Source organism: Eptesicus fuscus, chromosome 8 (genome assembly GCF_027574615.1).
Source record: "Eptesicus fuscus isolate TK198812 chromosome 8, DD_ASM_mEF_20220401, whole genome shotgun sequence".
NCBI lineage: Eukaryota > Metazoa > Chordata > Mammalia > Chiroptera > Vespertilionidae > Eptesicus > Eptesicus fuscus.
This window is the reverse complement of record NC_072480.1, coordinates 7,231,539-7,249,858: the sequence shown is the minus strand read 5'-3', so window position 1 is coordinate 7,249,858 and position 18,320 is coordinate 7,231,539. Positions and strand designations below refer to the sequence as shown.

The window sequence follows — 18,320 nt, the reverse complement described above, 5'->3', positions numbered from 1 at the left end:
TGTGGGAGCAGATTTAGGGCTCTTCTAGTTTCCCATCGTTTAGGGTTCATAGTACTGTGCTGCCTACGCCCAATGTCTGAAACCTTTAACATACTTTATCTTGTGTTCTACTTGTTTCAGATAGAGTAAATCCAGTCTCACATATACTTTCATAATCGAAAGCAGAAGTCCTCTCAGGATAGTTTAATTTGTATTTTTTAAAAATAAGTGAAGGTAAACATCCTTTCACATATCATGGGGCAGTTTGTCTAGCTTTTTTTGAAGAGCTTTCTACTCTTTATATCCAACACATTTTTCCATGATATTGTTGGTCTTTTCATTCTCTATTTGTGCAAAGACTTTACATGCTAAGGATATTAATCCCTTTCTCTAATATGAAATGCAAAATTTCTCCTCAATTTATCATGTGTCTTTTTAACATATTTTGCTGTTGATAGCTTTTCTGAGACTTTATTATGATTGTGATGCATTATTGTATCTCTGATTTCTTAGTACTGGAGAATTGGGTTGGTATTAGGCAAGGAGGAGGATTCAGAAGTTTAATCACTGTGATTATTTGAAAAATGGTTGAGCTAAGAAGTTCTGATGTATTCAGTATCTATATTAAGTTTTTGTGTAGTATAATGATATGATATATGAATGTTTTTCCAAGTAGCTACATGACTCACTCCCTAACTCCCTCAGAACTCTGCTCAATTAACTTTATCAGAAAGGTCTTCGGTAATCACCCTATTTGAAATGTTAACACTCTTACATATGTCTATCCTCTGTTTCTTTATTTTCCTCTACAGCAGTTATCACAATTTGACATGACACATATTTTGCTAATTTATGTATTATCATTTGTGTTGTCCCCAATACGCTAGTACCATGAAGGCAAGGATTTTGGACTTTTAATACTGCTTGGCACATAGTAAGCACTCAATTTGTATTGGTTAAATAATCAAATTTCCCTTTACATAGATTGTTCTGGGACCAATTGAAAGATGAACTGGAGAGAAAGGGAAACTTCAGAAAGAAGGAACAATTAAGTCCAACAATTAGGTCCCTTTACAGTGGTCTTATATGTAAGGTGGCAAGTTAGCTGGAGTGATAGCAGTGAGGATAAAAGAGAAAAGAATATTGGAACTCACATTAAACAGGAGAAATGAGTCATCGTTCTTATTTGTATTTGTAATTATTAAGTAAAAAGGAAAATATTTGTATTTGGGTTATATTTTTAATATAGATATTAATAAAGCAAAAGTATAGATGATTGAAAGTGAGTCTGTGTAGATGTTGTGACTTTTTTGTCCTTACAAAATGTTACTTTAGAAATATAAACATTACAGTGCCTAGTGGAAGTCATGCTGATTTTTCTGATTTATTGTTTTTCTTTTTTTTCTTTTAGAGCTTTGCTTCCTGTTTTACATCACAAATCTAAAAAAGGACCTCCCCGTCAAGCCAAATATGCTATTCATTGTATCCATGCAATATTTTCTAGTAAAGAGACCCAGTTTGCACAGATATTTGAGGTAAAGAGAAAAAGAATTTTTGTTTCATATGTTATAGTTAAAAAACAAATACTAATGATTTTACAGAATACAGAATGTTCGCATTTGGAGATACATCATTTTATAATATACAGTAAGTTCAACTTTATTGATAGGTTCTGCTAAGTGAAGTGAAATGGTATATAACAAAAACAGTTTTACTATTGGCTGATTGATATAAACAAGAGTGAAGTTCCTGTGGCATCTCAAGAAAATGACATTATTCGAGGACCTGCTGTATTTTTAGACTTGCATCAGTATAATTGCTATTAATGAATTCTTTGTGACAACTAAAATTTAGATATCAAATAATTGTATAATATTTTTGACACATATTTATACATTATAATATTTATACCTTATACATTGTATTTATACCAATACATGTATTAGGAAACCTTTATTAATAATATAATCCTCCTATCACATACAAGGTTGGCTGGCTTTCTGGAAAAAGGTTTCATAGAAATATGTGACCTTTATGAGGTTATTATTAATCTAGGCTCTGGCCATTAATTTTGCTTTTTCAGAAATGATTTTATCATTTTATTGTGGAAAATTTTTACACTACTATAATAAACTAATTGAAACTAATTTACACTATCAGATTTTTGTCTGTAATATAAACAGCAAGTTGGAACTTATGTGCAATGAAAGTATTGAGGGAAGTCATCAAGAATAGCAATAAGTACATTCATGTAAATATACTATTTTTAAAAATCCTCACCCAAGGATATTTTTTCCATTGATTTTTAGAGAGATTGGAAGGGAGGGAGGAGGGGGAAAGCAAGATGGACATCACATACCCCAACTGGGTTGGGGAATGGAACTTGCAACCTAGGTATTTGCTCCGACTAGAAATTGAACCTGTGACCTTTTGGGCCTAAGGCCGACACTCTAACCACTGAGCAAAGGGGGCCAGAGCTAAATATACATTTGATTAAATGAAGCTTTATATTGCCCTCGTATGTTGGAAAAGAACAGTTCTATTGTTTTTTCCAAACTTAGATTTCTTGGTGTTCAGTATGGGAGGATAGAGCATCAATTCTTCATTAAAATCTCTTATGGCCATAGCCAGTTTGGCTCAATAGATAGAGCGTTGGCCTGAGGACCAAAGGTTCCCAAGTTCGATTCCAGTCAAGGGCACGTACCTTGGTTGCAGGCTTCTCCCCCGCCCAGGCCCCGGTAAGAGCGTTTGCAGGAGGCAACCAATGTGTTTCTCTCACATTGTTTTTTCTCTCTCTTTCACTCGCCTCAAAAATCAATGGGAAAAAATATCCTCAAATTATGATTAACAACAACAACAAAAATCTGTTACGAAAATTTCTAATCGCTAGTATATTCACTTTTTTCACATTCAAAAGATACAAAATAAATATCCAAATAGCAAAATGTTTTGTGCTGCACCCCACTCCTGTATCCCCAGCCACCTAGTTTTCTTTCACAGAGGCAACCAATGTTATCAGCTTCTAATGTACTTTTTTGGGGAGGTTTTATTCATTAACAAATAATATAAATACAGACATACACATTTTGTCTCCTACTCTTATACCAGTGATGGCATACTATAGTCACTCTTATGAATATTTGATTTTTAAAATTTAGCAATACACTTTACATATCATTCTGTATATTTATATGAGGAGCCTCATTCTTTTTCACTGAAAAATGAATATTATTGGTTGGGTTTCCTGTCAGAATAGTAAAATAATTTTATTAGTTATGAAATTCACTATTTAATGCTATGAAAAGCCACAAGAAATGCATGTGACTATACATAATAAAAGCTTTTTCTTGCTCCTGAAAAAGACCAGTAGGGTGTTTGGATTGTATTCTGACCAGTGGCTTAGGCACACTAACTCTTTTTGATTAATGGCTTTCCTTTAAGTCCCACTGAATCCTTGCTATTCAGCCAGCCAGTGAGTAAGGAGGGAGAATGTGGAGAAGACACATTGATCATACCTGCCTCAGTGTAGGCATGACATACCTCACTTTACTCCCATTCTGTTAGCCAGACTTATTCACATATCCTGATCTAACTGCCAAGGAGGCTGCCCCTATAGTCAGGAAGTAGAAAAGAAGAGGATATTGGTGAGCCCAGCTATCTCTAACATATTCATAGATGTGGTCATAAAATATATGATTCTTTTGCTGAAATGTTTCTTTACCTACCTCTAAATATGACATGAGCAAAACCAAAAATATTTAAACATGATGCTTTCTAGACATAAATAACATATGGAAGTTTAAATGTAAGCTTGAGCTACTACCTATACCATGTATATGTATTGAAATTTTGTAATATTTTTAATTTGAAGATAAAATGTGTGAGCAGTTTATTTGCATACTCGAGGCCTGATGCACGAATTGTGCACCAGTTGGGTCCCTCGGCCTGGCCTACAGGATCGGGCCGAAACCAGCTCACTGACATCCCCTGAGGGGTCCCAGATTGCTAGAGGGCACAGGCCAGGCCCAGGGACCCCACTGGTGCACAATCGGGGCTGGGGAGGGACATGGGAGGTTGGCCAGCCTGAGAGGGACCGCGGGAGGGCTCCAGGGCATGTCCAGCCAGCCTCACTCAGTCCCAATCGGCCAGACCCCAGCAGCAAGCTAACCTACTGGTCGGAGCATCTTTCCCTGGTGGTCAGTGCACATCGTAGCTAGTGGTTGAGTGGCCTTAGCATATCATTAACATATTATTCTTTGATTGGTTGAACAGACGACCTGACACTTAGCATATTAGGCTTTTATTATATAGGACTTACAGAGTTGGATATATTTTCCTTTCCTCATTTTCTCAGCCTCTGCATAAGAGCCTAGATCCAAGCAATCTGGAACATCTTATAACCCCATTGGTTACTATTGGTCACATTGCTCTCCTTGCACCTGATCAATTTGCTGCTCCTTTGAAGTCTTTGGTAGCTACTTTCATTGTGAAAGATCTTCTCATGAATGATCGGGTAAGTTATTTATATCTTTTAGACTTGTGTGCTTCATGTTATCTTCTAAAATTTTACATAGCAAAGAGAGAAGTGAAATGACATAACACTTCCATTTGGCTGCCTTATTTTAGGTTTTCTTATCTTACGCTATCTCTCCATTATAAGTAAAACAACATTGAAACATCTCTTTAGTTTATCCAAGTCATGTAATCTGAAATACATTCCTTGATAAATACAAAATATTACCTGATTCTGTCTATTTTCAACTTTACAAGGATTTAATTTTTATGACATCTCTTTTTTAAAATGGGAAGACTGACAAGCTTGTTCACAGTATGGTTATCATGACAGTAGTTGTTCCTTTCCCTGTATACAATAGTGAATTGATTAAGAGAGCTCTGAGAGGAAATATAGGAAATAAATGATTTTGTCTCTCTTCTGTTTGTGAGTACAGTTGTCCCCGCTCATCTGCAATTGCATTTTTTTGCCATTTCAGTAACCCACATTGAGTTGCATTCTAAAAATATTGAATGGAAAATTCCAGAAATAAACAATTCTTAAGTTTTAAATCTTGCATCATTCTGAGTAGCCTGATGAAATATCTTGCTGTCCTCTGACCTGCCCGGGATGTGAATCATCCCTTTGTCCAGCGTCTCCACGTGGTACATACAGAACAATAAGATATTTTGGGAGATTGAGAAAGTAACCACATTCACATAACTTCTGTCACAGTATATTGTTACAATTTTTTTTATTGATATCTTACAGTGCCAGATATATAAATTAAACTTTATCATGGGTGTTATGTTTAGGAAAAAACAGAAATTTAGGGTGGGACAAAAGTAAGTTTACAGTTTTGAGTATGTGAAACACAGAGTTTATATTATTTATTAATTATTATATAACAAGAGGCCCTGTGCATAAAAATTCATGCACTGGAGGGAGGGGTCACTCAGCCCGGCCTGCCCCCTCTCACAGTCCAGGAGCCCTCAGGGGCGGGAGGCAACCCAGTGATCAGGGGAAGGCGACGCCCCATCACACCTCTGCTGCTGCCACTGCCACTGCCGGCAGCACAAGCCTTGGCCGGCCCTGGTTACCTGCGCCTTGGGCGGCTGGGGGGCTGAAGGGACTGGGGGACTCCGGAGGCAGGCGCGCAGAGTGGCTAGGCGCCTGCCACCCTGGTGGGACTGAGGGAACTAGGCACCACCATCTTTGAGGGTGTGGCAGTCAATTAGCATATTCCCTCCTTATTGGCTGTGGGTGCCACCATCTTTGAGGGCAAGGCAGTCAATTAGCATATTCCCTCCTTATTGGCTGTGGGCACTGCCATCTTTGTGATGGCGTGAGGGTCAATTAGCTTATTCCCTTTTAATTAGATAGGATTTTCCATGCAAACAATTGTAGACCTACTTTTGCCCCAGTCTATATGCTAGTCACTATTCACATATAGCTATTTAAATTTTGTTTAAATAAACTAAATATAATTATAAATACATTCACATATATCAAGCGCTCAGTAGCCACATACTAGTAGTATTATCACAGAACATCTCCACCATCTCAGAGAATTCTATTGGACAGTTGCTCTAGAAACGTTATTGTTTTAATTTTTACATTTAAATCTAGTTTATTTGGAATTAATTTTTGTATATGGTATGAGATAGATGTCCAAATTCATTTTTATTTCCATCTGACTCAGCACCATTTATTGAAGACTTCCTTCCCTGCTGCTTTTTTTATAAAAGACATGAAATTCACATAACATAAATTAGCTATTTTAAAGTATACAATTCAAGTAGAATTTAGTACATTCACTAGGTTGTACAATCACCATGTTTATCTAGTTCCAGATCATTTTTATTAAGTAGTCACTCCCTAAATATTTCCACCACCAATCTTCCTTTTGTCCAAATGGATTTACCTGTTCTGAATATTTCCTATAAAGAAAATTATACAATATGTGACCTTGTGTCTAATTTCTAATGCTTTTGAGGTTCATCTTCATTGTAGCATGTATCAGTGCTTCATTTCATTTTATGGATGAATAATATTCTTTTGTATGTGTTTTCCACAATTTGTTTATGCATTCCTTCATTGTTGGACATTTGAATTGTTTCCACCTTTTCAATTTACAATTCACTATTTTGAATAGTGCTGCTATGAATTTTGTGTCTGAGTATTTGTTTGCATATCCAATTTTAGTTCTTTGGAATACATACCTAGGAATAAATTTGCTGGATTATATGATAATTTTATGTTTAAGTTTTTAGGAACTGCCAAACTGTTTTCACAATGGCTACACCATTTTACCTTCCCACCAGCAGTGTACAAGTTTTAATTTCTTAACATCCTTACCAACTTGTTATTTTCTTTTAATTTGATTATTGCCGTCCTGCTGAATATGAAGTGGTTTTGATTTGCATTTTCTAATGACTAATGAAATTAGCATCTAATGTGCTTTGTAGCTATTTCTATATCTTTTTTGGAAGAATGACTATTCAAATCCTTTGGCCTTCTTTTATTGCTTTGTTTATCCTTTTGTTGAGTTGTAATAGGTCTTTATATATTCTAGATACAAGTCTCTTATCAGTATATGATTTGCAAATATCTTCTCTCATTCTGTAGATTGTCTTTTCACTTCTTCAAGTTGTTCTTTAATTTTTAAAAAATATATTTTACTGATTTTTTACAGAGAGGAAGGGAGAGGGATAGAGAGTTAGAAACATTGATGAGAGAGAAACATCGATCAGCTGCCTCCTGCACACCCCCCACTGGGGATGTGCCCACAACCAAGCTACATGCCCTTGACCGGAATCGAACCTGGGACCTTTCAGTCCGCAGGCCGACGCTCTATCCACTGAGCCAAACTGGTTTCGGCTGTTCTTTAATTTTTAAAAATTGATATGTGTACATCATTATATTAGTTTTAGATGTACAACATAATGATTCAATATTGTATGTATTGTGAAACAATCAGTACAGTAATTATTTTTTTGTGGTGGGAACTTATGATGTCTATTCTGTTAGTAGTTTTCAAATACATAATAAAATATATATAATATAAGTAGATAAAATATAAAATATGTAAATATAAACATATATAATATTCAGTGACTTATTTATATTATAACTGGAAGGTTGTACTTTTTTATCTGATTCACCCATCCCTCACCCCCTGCTCTTGCAACTACCAATCTGTCCTCTGTATCTAAGTTGGGTTTTTGTTGTTGTTATTGTTATTTGGGTTTTGTTCTATTTCTCTTTTTTTAGATTTCACATGTAAGAGAGATCATATGTTAAAAATTAACAGAGGTACACTATGGCTTATATCCTATCTAATAAAGAGGGAATATTCAAATTGACCATCACACCATCACAAAGCTGGTGGCGCCCATAGACACAAGATGGTGGTGCCCAGTCCCCTCAGCCCCACTGGAGTCCCCTCATCCTGGGGGGTGGCAGCTGCACCGTGTGCCTGCTGCCGGAGTCCCCCAGTCCTTTCAGCCCTGCTGGGGGAGGGCAGCAGGCACACGGAGTCCCCCAGTCCTATCACAGAAGATGGGTTGCCTCAAAAGTTGGTTAAGCTTCTTAGGACAAAAAGCATTCAAAAATCTTTGAAAAGGGAATTCCAATATTTATAAAAGTTTGGACTAGACAATTCAAGGTTATTTCCACTACAGCCTTCTATAATATTGTGATATTAACATTCTTAATTCACATAGTACCAGCTGTATTGTATGTAAGTAGATATTATTTAAAGGAATGGCCATTATTATTAAAACAACTCATAAAACCACACTGTTTGTATGTCAAGGACATTCTGTGTGATTTTCCTAATGGCTGGAGTTAATGCCCTTAAATGGGCAGTCGGACATCCCCCAAGGGGTCCCAGATTGGAGAGGGTGCAGGTTGGGCTGAGGGACAACCCACCCCCTGTGCATGAATTTTGTGCACTGGGCCTCTAGTAAACACAGAAAGGAAACACCCGCAGGAGTTGTTTTATTGTTGTTTTCAGGACAAATGATAAAGTATAGCTACTGAGAATTGAATTTACAGTGGCAGCCAGGAAATTAAAATAAGGTGACAAAAATGCTGATCCCAATCTTGGAAGCATTGAGATCCTATTTTACCCACAGCTGATAATGTGTAGTTTCTAGAGGCAGCCTATGAAATAGAAACCAAATACCAGCTCAGATAACGCTCTGGCAACAGGACAGGTATCTCTAAAATCCAGCAGACAAATACCCCAAACACATAGAGCTAAAAATTTATGTAAAGCTTAAAGAGCAGTTCTTTGGTTGAGAAGTACCTTCAAAGTATAAAGTGGAAAAATGAAAGTGGAATCACAGTAGACATATTCTGCTAAAATTTCTGAACTAAGGATGTCAAAAAGACCCCAAAAGTCCCCATGAGGCAACCTACCAAAAAAAGAAAAGAAAAAGTAAGAACCAGATTAACTTCAGATTTCTCAGCTGCAATACTAGATTCCAAAACACAATTTTGTAAATTTTCTGTTGCCAAGTGGCATTTTGAAAGAATTACTCAAAGATATACTCCACTAAAATATTTAATTCACAAGTAAATTCAGTCTGCGTAAATTATTACAAATAATAATAAAAAAAAAACACAGAAAAGTTATCCTGATAATACCAATAGACTGGCAGATGGGTTCAAAAATAATAAAATAAAAACGAACAGATGCAACTAAACTAATGAGAGACAAAATCTAAAAATAGGAAGGAAAAATATATCAGTCAATATGAAAAGCATTAAACAGAATATGGATTTAAATTGGATACTGATGTAATATATTCATGTAGTGTCCAAAAAAAAATTGCACCACAATAAGATATACAATCTGTGGACATTTATGCAACTAGCAGAATAATATCTAAATAAACCAAAACAAAAATGATTTTTTTAAAGATTAAAATGTACATCATCACAGCAGACAACTTGGGGGAAAAAAGATTAAGATGAAATGAAAAAATGTATATGTACAAATATAAGGAATATATAGAAATAAAATATTAAAGGGTTAGAAAATATTTAAAACTGACACCTTTCATAAATATGATTAAAAAGAGTTTAGCAAGAAAGATGGATATAAAATCAAAACTACAAAATAATTCCCCAAATTAACATAAAATCTAATTTTAACAACCAAAGTACCTAACAAAGTTGTACATAGAACTTTAAAAAAATTTTTTTACAGAGAAAATCATAAAACTTTAGTGAAAGATATCTTGTGGATAAGCAGACAGACAAAGCAATGAAAAAGAATAGAGGGGCCTGGCAGGTGTGCTCAGTGATTGAGCATCGACCCATGAACCAGGAGGTTATGGTTTGATTCTTGGTCATGGCACATGCCTGGGTTTAGGGCTCAATCCCCAGTAGCTGGTATGAGGAAGAAGCCAATCAATGATTCTCTGTCTGTCTCCCTTCTTCTATCTGAAATCAATAAAAACATTTAAAAAATTTTTTTAAATAATAGAAGCAATAGTAGTAGCATTGTAGATGACTGAAAGGGGGGATTTTTCAATAAATTGTGTTATCCTATGGGAAGTAAAAAGAAATGGAACCCTTAAATCACAGCATAAAGAGAAACGAATCAATTCCAGATGGATTAAATTTTTAGGGCATGTTAACCTTAAAAGTTTTAAAATAACATACAGGAGACTGTTTTTATGACATTGAAATAGGAAAGGATTTTTTTAAAAAGGTGAAAAATATTAACTACAGAAAGAATGGCCAATTTAGCTACATTTTAATTGATAACGTTTGTTCAAATGACACCATAAAGGGAGTAAAAGACACACCATAAATGAGATTTTATGAAGTTATTGCAACATGTACCTGAAAAAAGTATTAATATATGTAAAGATTACCTCTAAAAAAAAGGCAATCCAGAAAAAAAAGACATCAAAAGGATTTTGGAAAGGAGGCAACATGAAATTGGTGACTAGACATATAAACTTAACTAGAGGCCTAGTGCACGAAATTCATGCACGGGCAAGGTCCCTAAGCCTGGCCAGTGATCAGGGCCGATCAGGTTCCCTACCTCCCCGCTTCTCCCTTACCTCACTGCCCATGCGCTGCGAAATTAAGAAATATGACAAATAAAAAGAATGGACAAACTATTTTTAAAAATCAGTTTGAAGGCAACAGAGATACACCAATACACCAAAGCAATGAGATTTGGCAGGGCAAAGTTTCTAAAGAGATGAGAAATAAAGAGATTTGAGGTTGGTGCTCTGATGGTTTTGCTTACACACGTGATAGCTTATACACATGATAGCTGACTTTGAAGATGAAAGGCTGAGAGGTGGATAAATACTTTAATCACTGTTACTAAGCTGAAAGGAAGAAAAAAATTACAACTATGAGCCCAATAAAGAGTAGAGCCCTTGTTAAACACCCTAAACTTTAAAGTGGATGATGTTTGCAGAGTTTGCCTCCTGGATCCTGTTGTCAGGGTTTGATTTCTGTTTCCTAGGCTGCCTCTGGAAATAACACATGAGCTGGGAGTAAAAATGGGATCTTCAGGCTTCCATCGTTGGGTTCAGCGTTACTCTCACCTTAACTTGATTTCCTGGCTGCCACTGTAAATTCACATCTTGCATTAGCTGCAGTTTATCATTTCAAGATTATTCTATGATTGTGCTGCTGGGGGTGAGGGAGGGGGTTTCTTTTCTGTGCTTGTAGGGAGACAAACCTTCTAGCTACGTTAATTTTTTTACTGTATATTTTGTGTTTTTCAAAATTTTTCTATAATTTGGTCTCCTTTTGGGCCTCTTGTTTTTTAGCTCTTTGTAACTGTGTGTGTGTGTGTGTGTGTGTGTGTGTGTGTGGCCATTTTGGTGGGACTTAGCTATGAAAATATTAATGCTTTTTTTCTGTTATCTTCAACTGCAAACCTTTTCAATTTTTCCCCTGCTCAAGGTTCTTTGTGTATATCTTTCTCCTTATTTAAGAACTATACTTTATGGTTTCGTTGATTTTATCCTAGACCTTGCCAAGCTGCCTTAAATAATTGAATCAGTCTCAAAACGGGTTTTTATGGGATTGTATGTAGGATGTTAAAGTCAATCCACCTCCACCCAGAGAGACCCAACTGATGAGGAAGTATAAGTGCTGAATGTGGGTGCTAGTGAATTATGCCTTTCAGCCTTTTTGAGTAATAGGCTTAGAAAGGTGTGTTTTCCCCCCCTACATATAATAACTGTCACTCCAGAAGATAAAGATTTCATTCATTCACTATATATTAATTAAACATGAGAATTCATGTTCACATTGTAAAGTCCTTAATTTTTGTTTAGCTTCCAGGAAAAAAGACAACTAAGCTTTGGGTTCCAGATGAAGAAGTTTCTCCTGAGACAATGGTCAAAGTGAGTAATATATATAGATTTCTTTATTTAAATACATTTAATATAGGTGTTAAAATTTCTATTCCTGTTACCAAGTTGGCTATTAAAACCATTCGAGTTTTTATATTTATAGTATGACATTAACCCATGTACTGTGAGAGTATAAGGCAATGATGAGAAACTGAAGGCCTTGAGGGCATCTGCATGTAATCTAATTTGAGAGAAAAAAAAGAGTTTGTAAACTACCTCCATGTTGCAATGCTTCTTAGATATCAACCATCAAAAGGCAAAAGACAATTATGGTTTTCTTATGTACCTTCTGCTGTTCAGTAAAAATGGTTATTTGGATTTGAAGACTGTTTATCTTTCCCAAAGGATTTGATAAAACTTTTTATTTTGATTTTTTTTTTGTAGACCTCACTTCAATGCACTGCCCAAGATGTGAAGGCCATGAACAAATACAATAAATATTGTTGTTTTTCTTGTTGTAATTTCTTATAAATCTTTTCGGAAGCGGTGTTTATGTTTCATATTATTAACTACTTTATCACATTATTCCAGCTTCAGATTATGATAGACCTTTAGAGCATCCCTTCCTTTATCATTGAACTAGAGGCCCGTTGCAGGAAGATTCCTGCAAGAAGAGGGCTTCCTGCGGCCTGAGCAAAGCAGAGAAGGGAACGAAGCCTTTTCTGCTGCCTTGCTCCCACCCGTCTCCGCTGCCTCGCTCCCACCCGTCTCCACTGCCTCGCTCCCACCCGTCTCCACTGCCTCTCTCCCTTCTCTGCTGCCTCGCTCCCACCTGTCTCCACTGCCTCGCTCCAACCCGTCTCCGCTGCCTCGCTCCCTCCCGTCTCCGCTGCCTCGCTCCCTCCCATCTCCGCTGCCTCACTCCCTCCTCCACTGCCTCGATCCCTCCCGCCTCTGCTGCCTCGCTCCCTCCCGTCTCCGCTGCCTCGCTCCCTCCCGTCTCCGCTGCCTCGCTCCCTTCTCCGCTGCCTCGCTCCCTCCCGTCTCTGCTGCCTCGCTCCCTCCCGTCTCCGCTGCCTCGCTCCCTTCTCCGCTGCCTCGCTCCCTCCTGTCTCCGCTGCCTCGCTCCCTCCCGTCTCCGCTGCCTCGCTCCCTCCCGTCTCCGCTGCCTCGCTCCCTTCTCCGCTGCCTCGCTCCCTCCCGTCTCCGCTGCCTCGCTCCCTCCTCCGCTGCCTCGCTCCCTCCCGTCTCCGCTGCCTCTCTCCCGTCTCCGCTGCCTCGCTCCCTCCCGTCTCCGCTGCCTTGCTCCCTCCCGTCTCCGCTGCCTCTCTCCTTCCCGTCTCCATTGCCTCGCTCCCTCCCGTCTCCGCTGCCTCGCTCCTTCCCGTTTCCATTGCCTCGCTCCCTCCCGTCTCCGCTGCCTCGCTCCCTTCTCTGCTGCCTCACTCCCTCCCGTCTCCGCTGCCTCACTCCCTCCCGTCTCCGCTGCCTCGCTCCCTCCCGTCTCCGCTGCCTCACTCCCTCCCGTCTCCGCTGCCTCGCTCCCTCCAGTCTCCACTGCCTCACTCCCTCCCGTCTCCACTGCCTCGCTCTCTCCCTTCTCCGCTGCCTCGCTCCCTTCTCTGCCACTTCGCTCCCTTCTGCAGTGCTTGGCTTCCTTCTATGCTGTCTTCAGTCCTCACTCTGAGCCTGCGTATGCAAATTAACCGCCATCTTTGTTGGGTTAATTTGCATACTCGTTCCTGATTGGCTGGTGGGCGTAGCAGAGGGACGGTCAATTTGCATGTTTCTCTTTTTATTAGTGTAGATGATGCTTGATTCTTTCAAGTTCCAGTATAAATCTGTTTTCTTAGCATTGGTCTCAAGCAACAGTTTTGTATGGTTGAGCAGCACTGGACTGGAAGGCAGGCCACCTGCACTTAAGTTCATAATTACCAAATGGAACAGGAAAGGCATTTTAAGGCTGTCTGGACCATGCCACTGCAGAAGACAAGACCCACTCAGTCCCTGTGCCTTAGAGCTGTAAAAAGCAAAGATAATGTGTGAAGAAAAGAAGAAGTAATATGCATCCCTTCAAAAGGGTTGTTGCAAATAACTTAGGTACTTCATAATTATAAAAACAGTACAAATGTAAGATGGTATCATCTCTTAGACACAAAAGATTGAATATAATTTGTAATTTGGAGCTTAACTCTTTTGCATAGTTAGTATGATTTTACTGAGGGTTATAAAGTGTAGAGTGTATGTTTGGGAAAATGAAAAAAAAAAAAACACACACACAAAAAGTCTTTGTCAGTTACCTAGGAGGTGAGGCATGTTTAATATTAAACATTCAGAGTTATCTTCATAGATATAGAAAAGAATAATTCCTTTTCTTTTCCTTTTTTCCCCCAAAAAGGCATCGATGAAAAGCATATTTTTTTAAATTAAGCTTGATACAGAATTTCTTTAAAATGTAGCAGTGTTTTACTTGTCAATTTGTCTTTTAAATAGATACAGGCGATTAAAATGATGGTTCGATGGCTACTTGGAATGAAGAATAATCACAGTAAATCAGGAACTTCTACTTTAAGATTGCTAACAACAATATTGCATAGTGATGGAGACTTGACAGAACAGGGGAAAATTAGGTATAAATTACTGTTTTAAGTTATTTGGATTGCATAGTATTTCAAATCTGCTGTAATCATTGCTTGGTTCAGTTGCTTTTAAAAAATAATTATTGCTTTGTATGTATGCCTATATTTTTATTGTAATATGCTTTTGTACAGTGGTTATTTGTGCAAGGTACTACTATATACACTTAATTATTTTGAACAAAACATCTTCATATTAGGCTTTTCAAAGTTTTGAAAAGCTAATGTGAAGATGTTAGTGTACCAATAAGTACCTGATATTTTATGTTCTTGTTAATTAATGTCTAAAGGGAAAAAAGCAGACTGGGTAGAAGACAGCTTATTAAATCGCTTCCAGAAGTATAAATATGTACAAATGAAAAAAAAATACTTGATGTAAATTATTTAAAATATATACTGTTTTGTTTTGCTTAAAAGATACAGAATAGTGATTGGTAACAGACTCTTGGTCCTAGATTCAAATTCTGGCACCATCACTTACTAGCAAAGGGACCCTTACCAATTTCTTTAACCTCTCTGTACCTCAGTTTCCTCATAGAGAATGACTACATATACCCTGTCTCACCTAGCTATTATGATGATTAAATAAGTTAGTATATTTAAGGTGTTTAAAACACTGCCCAGCACATGGTAAGTATTTAGAAGTACTGGTGATGGCAGTGGTTATTATGACAAGGTTAGCTAAAATTTAGAAATTTGTCTTCTGTGTTATTTATTGACTTTTTTTTTTGGTAATAAACATAAGAGAATATCTTTTCTCCTCTTAATATCTAGCGTAAAGACTTTAATGACAAAGTATATAAAGATGACTGCCAGCTGCTTTCTCCCTTTCTGTCTTCATTTCTTGTGTTTTTGCTGATACTATACTTTTTGCATAGACAGTTAAAAGGAGCATATTTTTATCAAACAAACCAAGTAAAAATAAAATTTGGTCAAGCATTCCACATGTATAACTCATTTATGTACATTTTTTCAGTCTAATTAGTTGTCTTTATCTCTCTATTCTTATAATTCATACTAGAGGCCCAGTGCACGAATTTGTGGGGTCCCTCGGCCTGACCTGTGGGATTGGGCCGAAACCAGCTCTCCAACATCCCCCAAGGGGTCCCGGATTGTGAGAGGGCTCAGGCCAGGCCGAGAGACCCCACTGGTGAGCAATCGGGGCCCAGGAGGGACGCAGCAGGTTGGCCAGCCTGGGAGGGACCGTGAGAGGGCTCCAGGGCGTGTCCAACCTGTCTCGCTCAGTCCCCATCAGCCGGACCTCAGCAGTAAGCTAACCTACTGGTTGGAACATCTGCCCCCTGGTGGTCAGTGCATGTCATAGTGAGCGGTTGAGTGACCTTAGCATATCATTAGCATATTACACTTTGATTGGTAGAACAGTCCACCGGACACTTAGCATATTAGGCTTTTATTATATAGGATATGCCAGTGTTCTGGATTTACATAATAATTGGAGAAGAACATTTTTCTCTAGCATTAATACATTTTTATATCTTAAATTTATTAATAACATTATTCATGTGCATATTTAGATCCTTCACCTGTTATTTTTCATGGTATTCCTTAACAAAATTAAATGTGTACTTGAATTCTGCAAATGTGTGTGACTTATGTTGGTTTTGCAATTTTAAATAAGTTTTATATAGAAATCTGGTTTTCAAAATATTAGTTGTAAAGTATTTATTTATAGTTGTTTATTTCTTTTTATAAACTCAAACAAGAAAGACTTTCCTTTAGCAGTGGCTGAGAGATTTACCTCAAAACAGCTCTTAGAATATTGCTGTAAATGAACTGAAAGGCATTCCTATGTCATGTAACCTCAGAACTTTGTTTTTTAGAACTTTCTTTTTTATAAAAGTAATTGTTTATTTTTTAATTCCAGTTGTTGTACAATATTAGTTTCAGATCTACAACCCAGTGATTAGACATTATATAACTTACAAAGTTATATTGGCTGGGAGGAGTGGCCACAACCACTGGCCACCAGGGAGGATCTGCTGTGCAGGGGCCAAACCCACGGAGCAGGACTTGCTTCAGCAGGGCTCTGATGCCTGCTGAGTCCACCCCTTGACTTTTTTCTGTTGTAGGTAGTTAGGGGGTGGGTGGTCTTTGGTATGGTCTGAAGCTATCCACTGGGTTTGTTGGCTCTGAGGCCTGTAAGCCAAGGTCATCTGCTGCCTGTGCCCTGCCCCAAACCATGAGCTACAAAGTGATAAGCAGATGGCTACTACTTGTGCTGGGCTTGGAGGTGTCCAGGAGAGGCCACTGTGTAAACCAGGACCAGCTGCCAATAGTGACAGGCCTCAGGCCACTTAGCAAGGGGCAGAGGGCACGCCAAGGCCAGCTGCTGCTTGTTTGAGAGATTTTAAGAAAATCTGCAGCAGTAGCCAAGACAGCCCGTTTGTATGGTAAAGCCACTGAAAATGGCCTGGGTAGGCCCACAAGTTGGGTGAGGTGGGGACTTAGGATTACCAGGTCTAGAAAACAGTGTTAGCCAGGTTAGTGGAGACTGAGATACAACCCTGCTCGTGGGCTCTTTTGGGAGGACTCAGAAAAGGAACAAAGACCTCTGCCTGCATTTTTGTCTGGGAGAATGCTGTCCCTCTAGACCTCCCCCTTGTGCCAGACAATTCAGTTTCTTTCTGTTTCTTCCTGGAACTTTAGCAGCTGCTGCCCCAGTGCTGGAGCTCAGAGCAAGTGAGTTTGAATGTGCTCGGGCCTTTAAGAGGAAGACGTGGGACTCCAGTAGCTCTCTACCTCTCAGCCAAAATCCCCACTGATTTTCACAACCAGATGTAATGGGGTCTTCTCACTCTCACCCCACACTGAAACCCTGAGCTGGGGAGCCTGGTATAGAACTGGGACTTCTAAGGGGGAACCTCCGCAGTCAAAATAATTTCTCCCAATTTTCAATTGCCAAATGTGGATGTGGGACCACCTTGTTCTGCATTTCGGCCCCTCCTACCAATGTTGCTTCTTCTTTTATATCAGTGGTTTTCAACCTTTCTAGTGCTGCGACCCTTTAATACAATTCCTCATGTCGTGACCCCCAACCATGAAATTATTTTCGTTGCTACTTCATAACTGTAATTTTGCTACTATTAATGAATCGTAATGTAAATATCTGTGTTTTCCGATGGTCTTAGGCTCTACAGCAGCGGGTCCCACAGGTTGAGAACCACTAGCAGGGTCACCTAAGACCATCGGAAAACACAGATATTTACATTACGATTCATAACAGTAGCAAAATTACAGTTATGAAGTAGCAACAAAAATAATTTCATGGTTGGGGGTCACCACAACATGAGGAACTGTATTAAAAGGTCGTGGCATTAGAAAGGTTGAGAACCACTGATCTAGTACATCACTGTATTCCAAAGGTTATTTAGATGTATTTACTAGTCAAGAATTTACTATTCTTTGAGATGTGTCCCATTTAGCAGAAGTTTCCTTAAACATAAAAGGAACCTCTTGGTAATACTTGAAAAGTTGGATTCTAGCTGAAAATAGTAATGTTTTATTCACTATACCTGCTTTCATTCTACTTCTTTTATACTTAACACAGTAGTTTTAGTTGACTAATAAGCATGTTAGGACATTTTTATGCCTAATTTGTAAACAAACATATCTATATATATAAAAGCCTAAGCGACAGAACAACCGGTCCACCGGTTGCTATGATGCACACTGACCACCAGGGGACAGACACTCAACGCACAGGATTGGGCTCCCTCCTGTCTAGATCGGGCCTGCAGGGATCAGGCTCCCTCCTCTAGATTGGGCCTGCGGGGATCGGGCTCCCTCCTGTCTGGATTGGTCCTGCCGGGATTGGGCCAAAACCGGCTAGCCAACATCCCCTAAGGGGTCCCG

The 18,320-nt window shown here is 38.6% G+C and overlaps 1 protein-coding gene across 1 annotated transcript in view; it reads left to right on the top strand.

Moving 5' to 3' along the window:
- Positions 1-18,320, top strand: part of PDS5B (PDS5 cohesin associated factor B) — a 238,008-nt gene that overhangs the window by 169,977 nt on the left and 49,711 nt on the right. The window contains exons 20-23 of the mRNA XM_054719739.1: positions 1,391-1,514; positions 4,334-4,492; positions 11,794-11,862; positions 14,305-14,441. Of these exons, the coding sequence (XP_054575714.1) occupies positions 1,391-1,514; positions 4,334-4,492; positions 11,794-11,862; positions 14,305-14,441 (489 nt within the window). The remainder of the gene's footprint in view (positions 1-1,390; positions 1,515-4,333; positions 4,493-11,793; positions 11,863-14,304; positions 14,442-18,320) is intronic.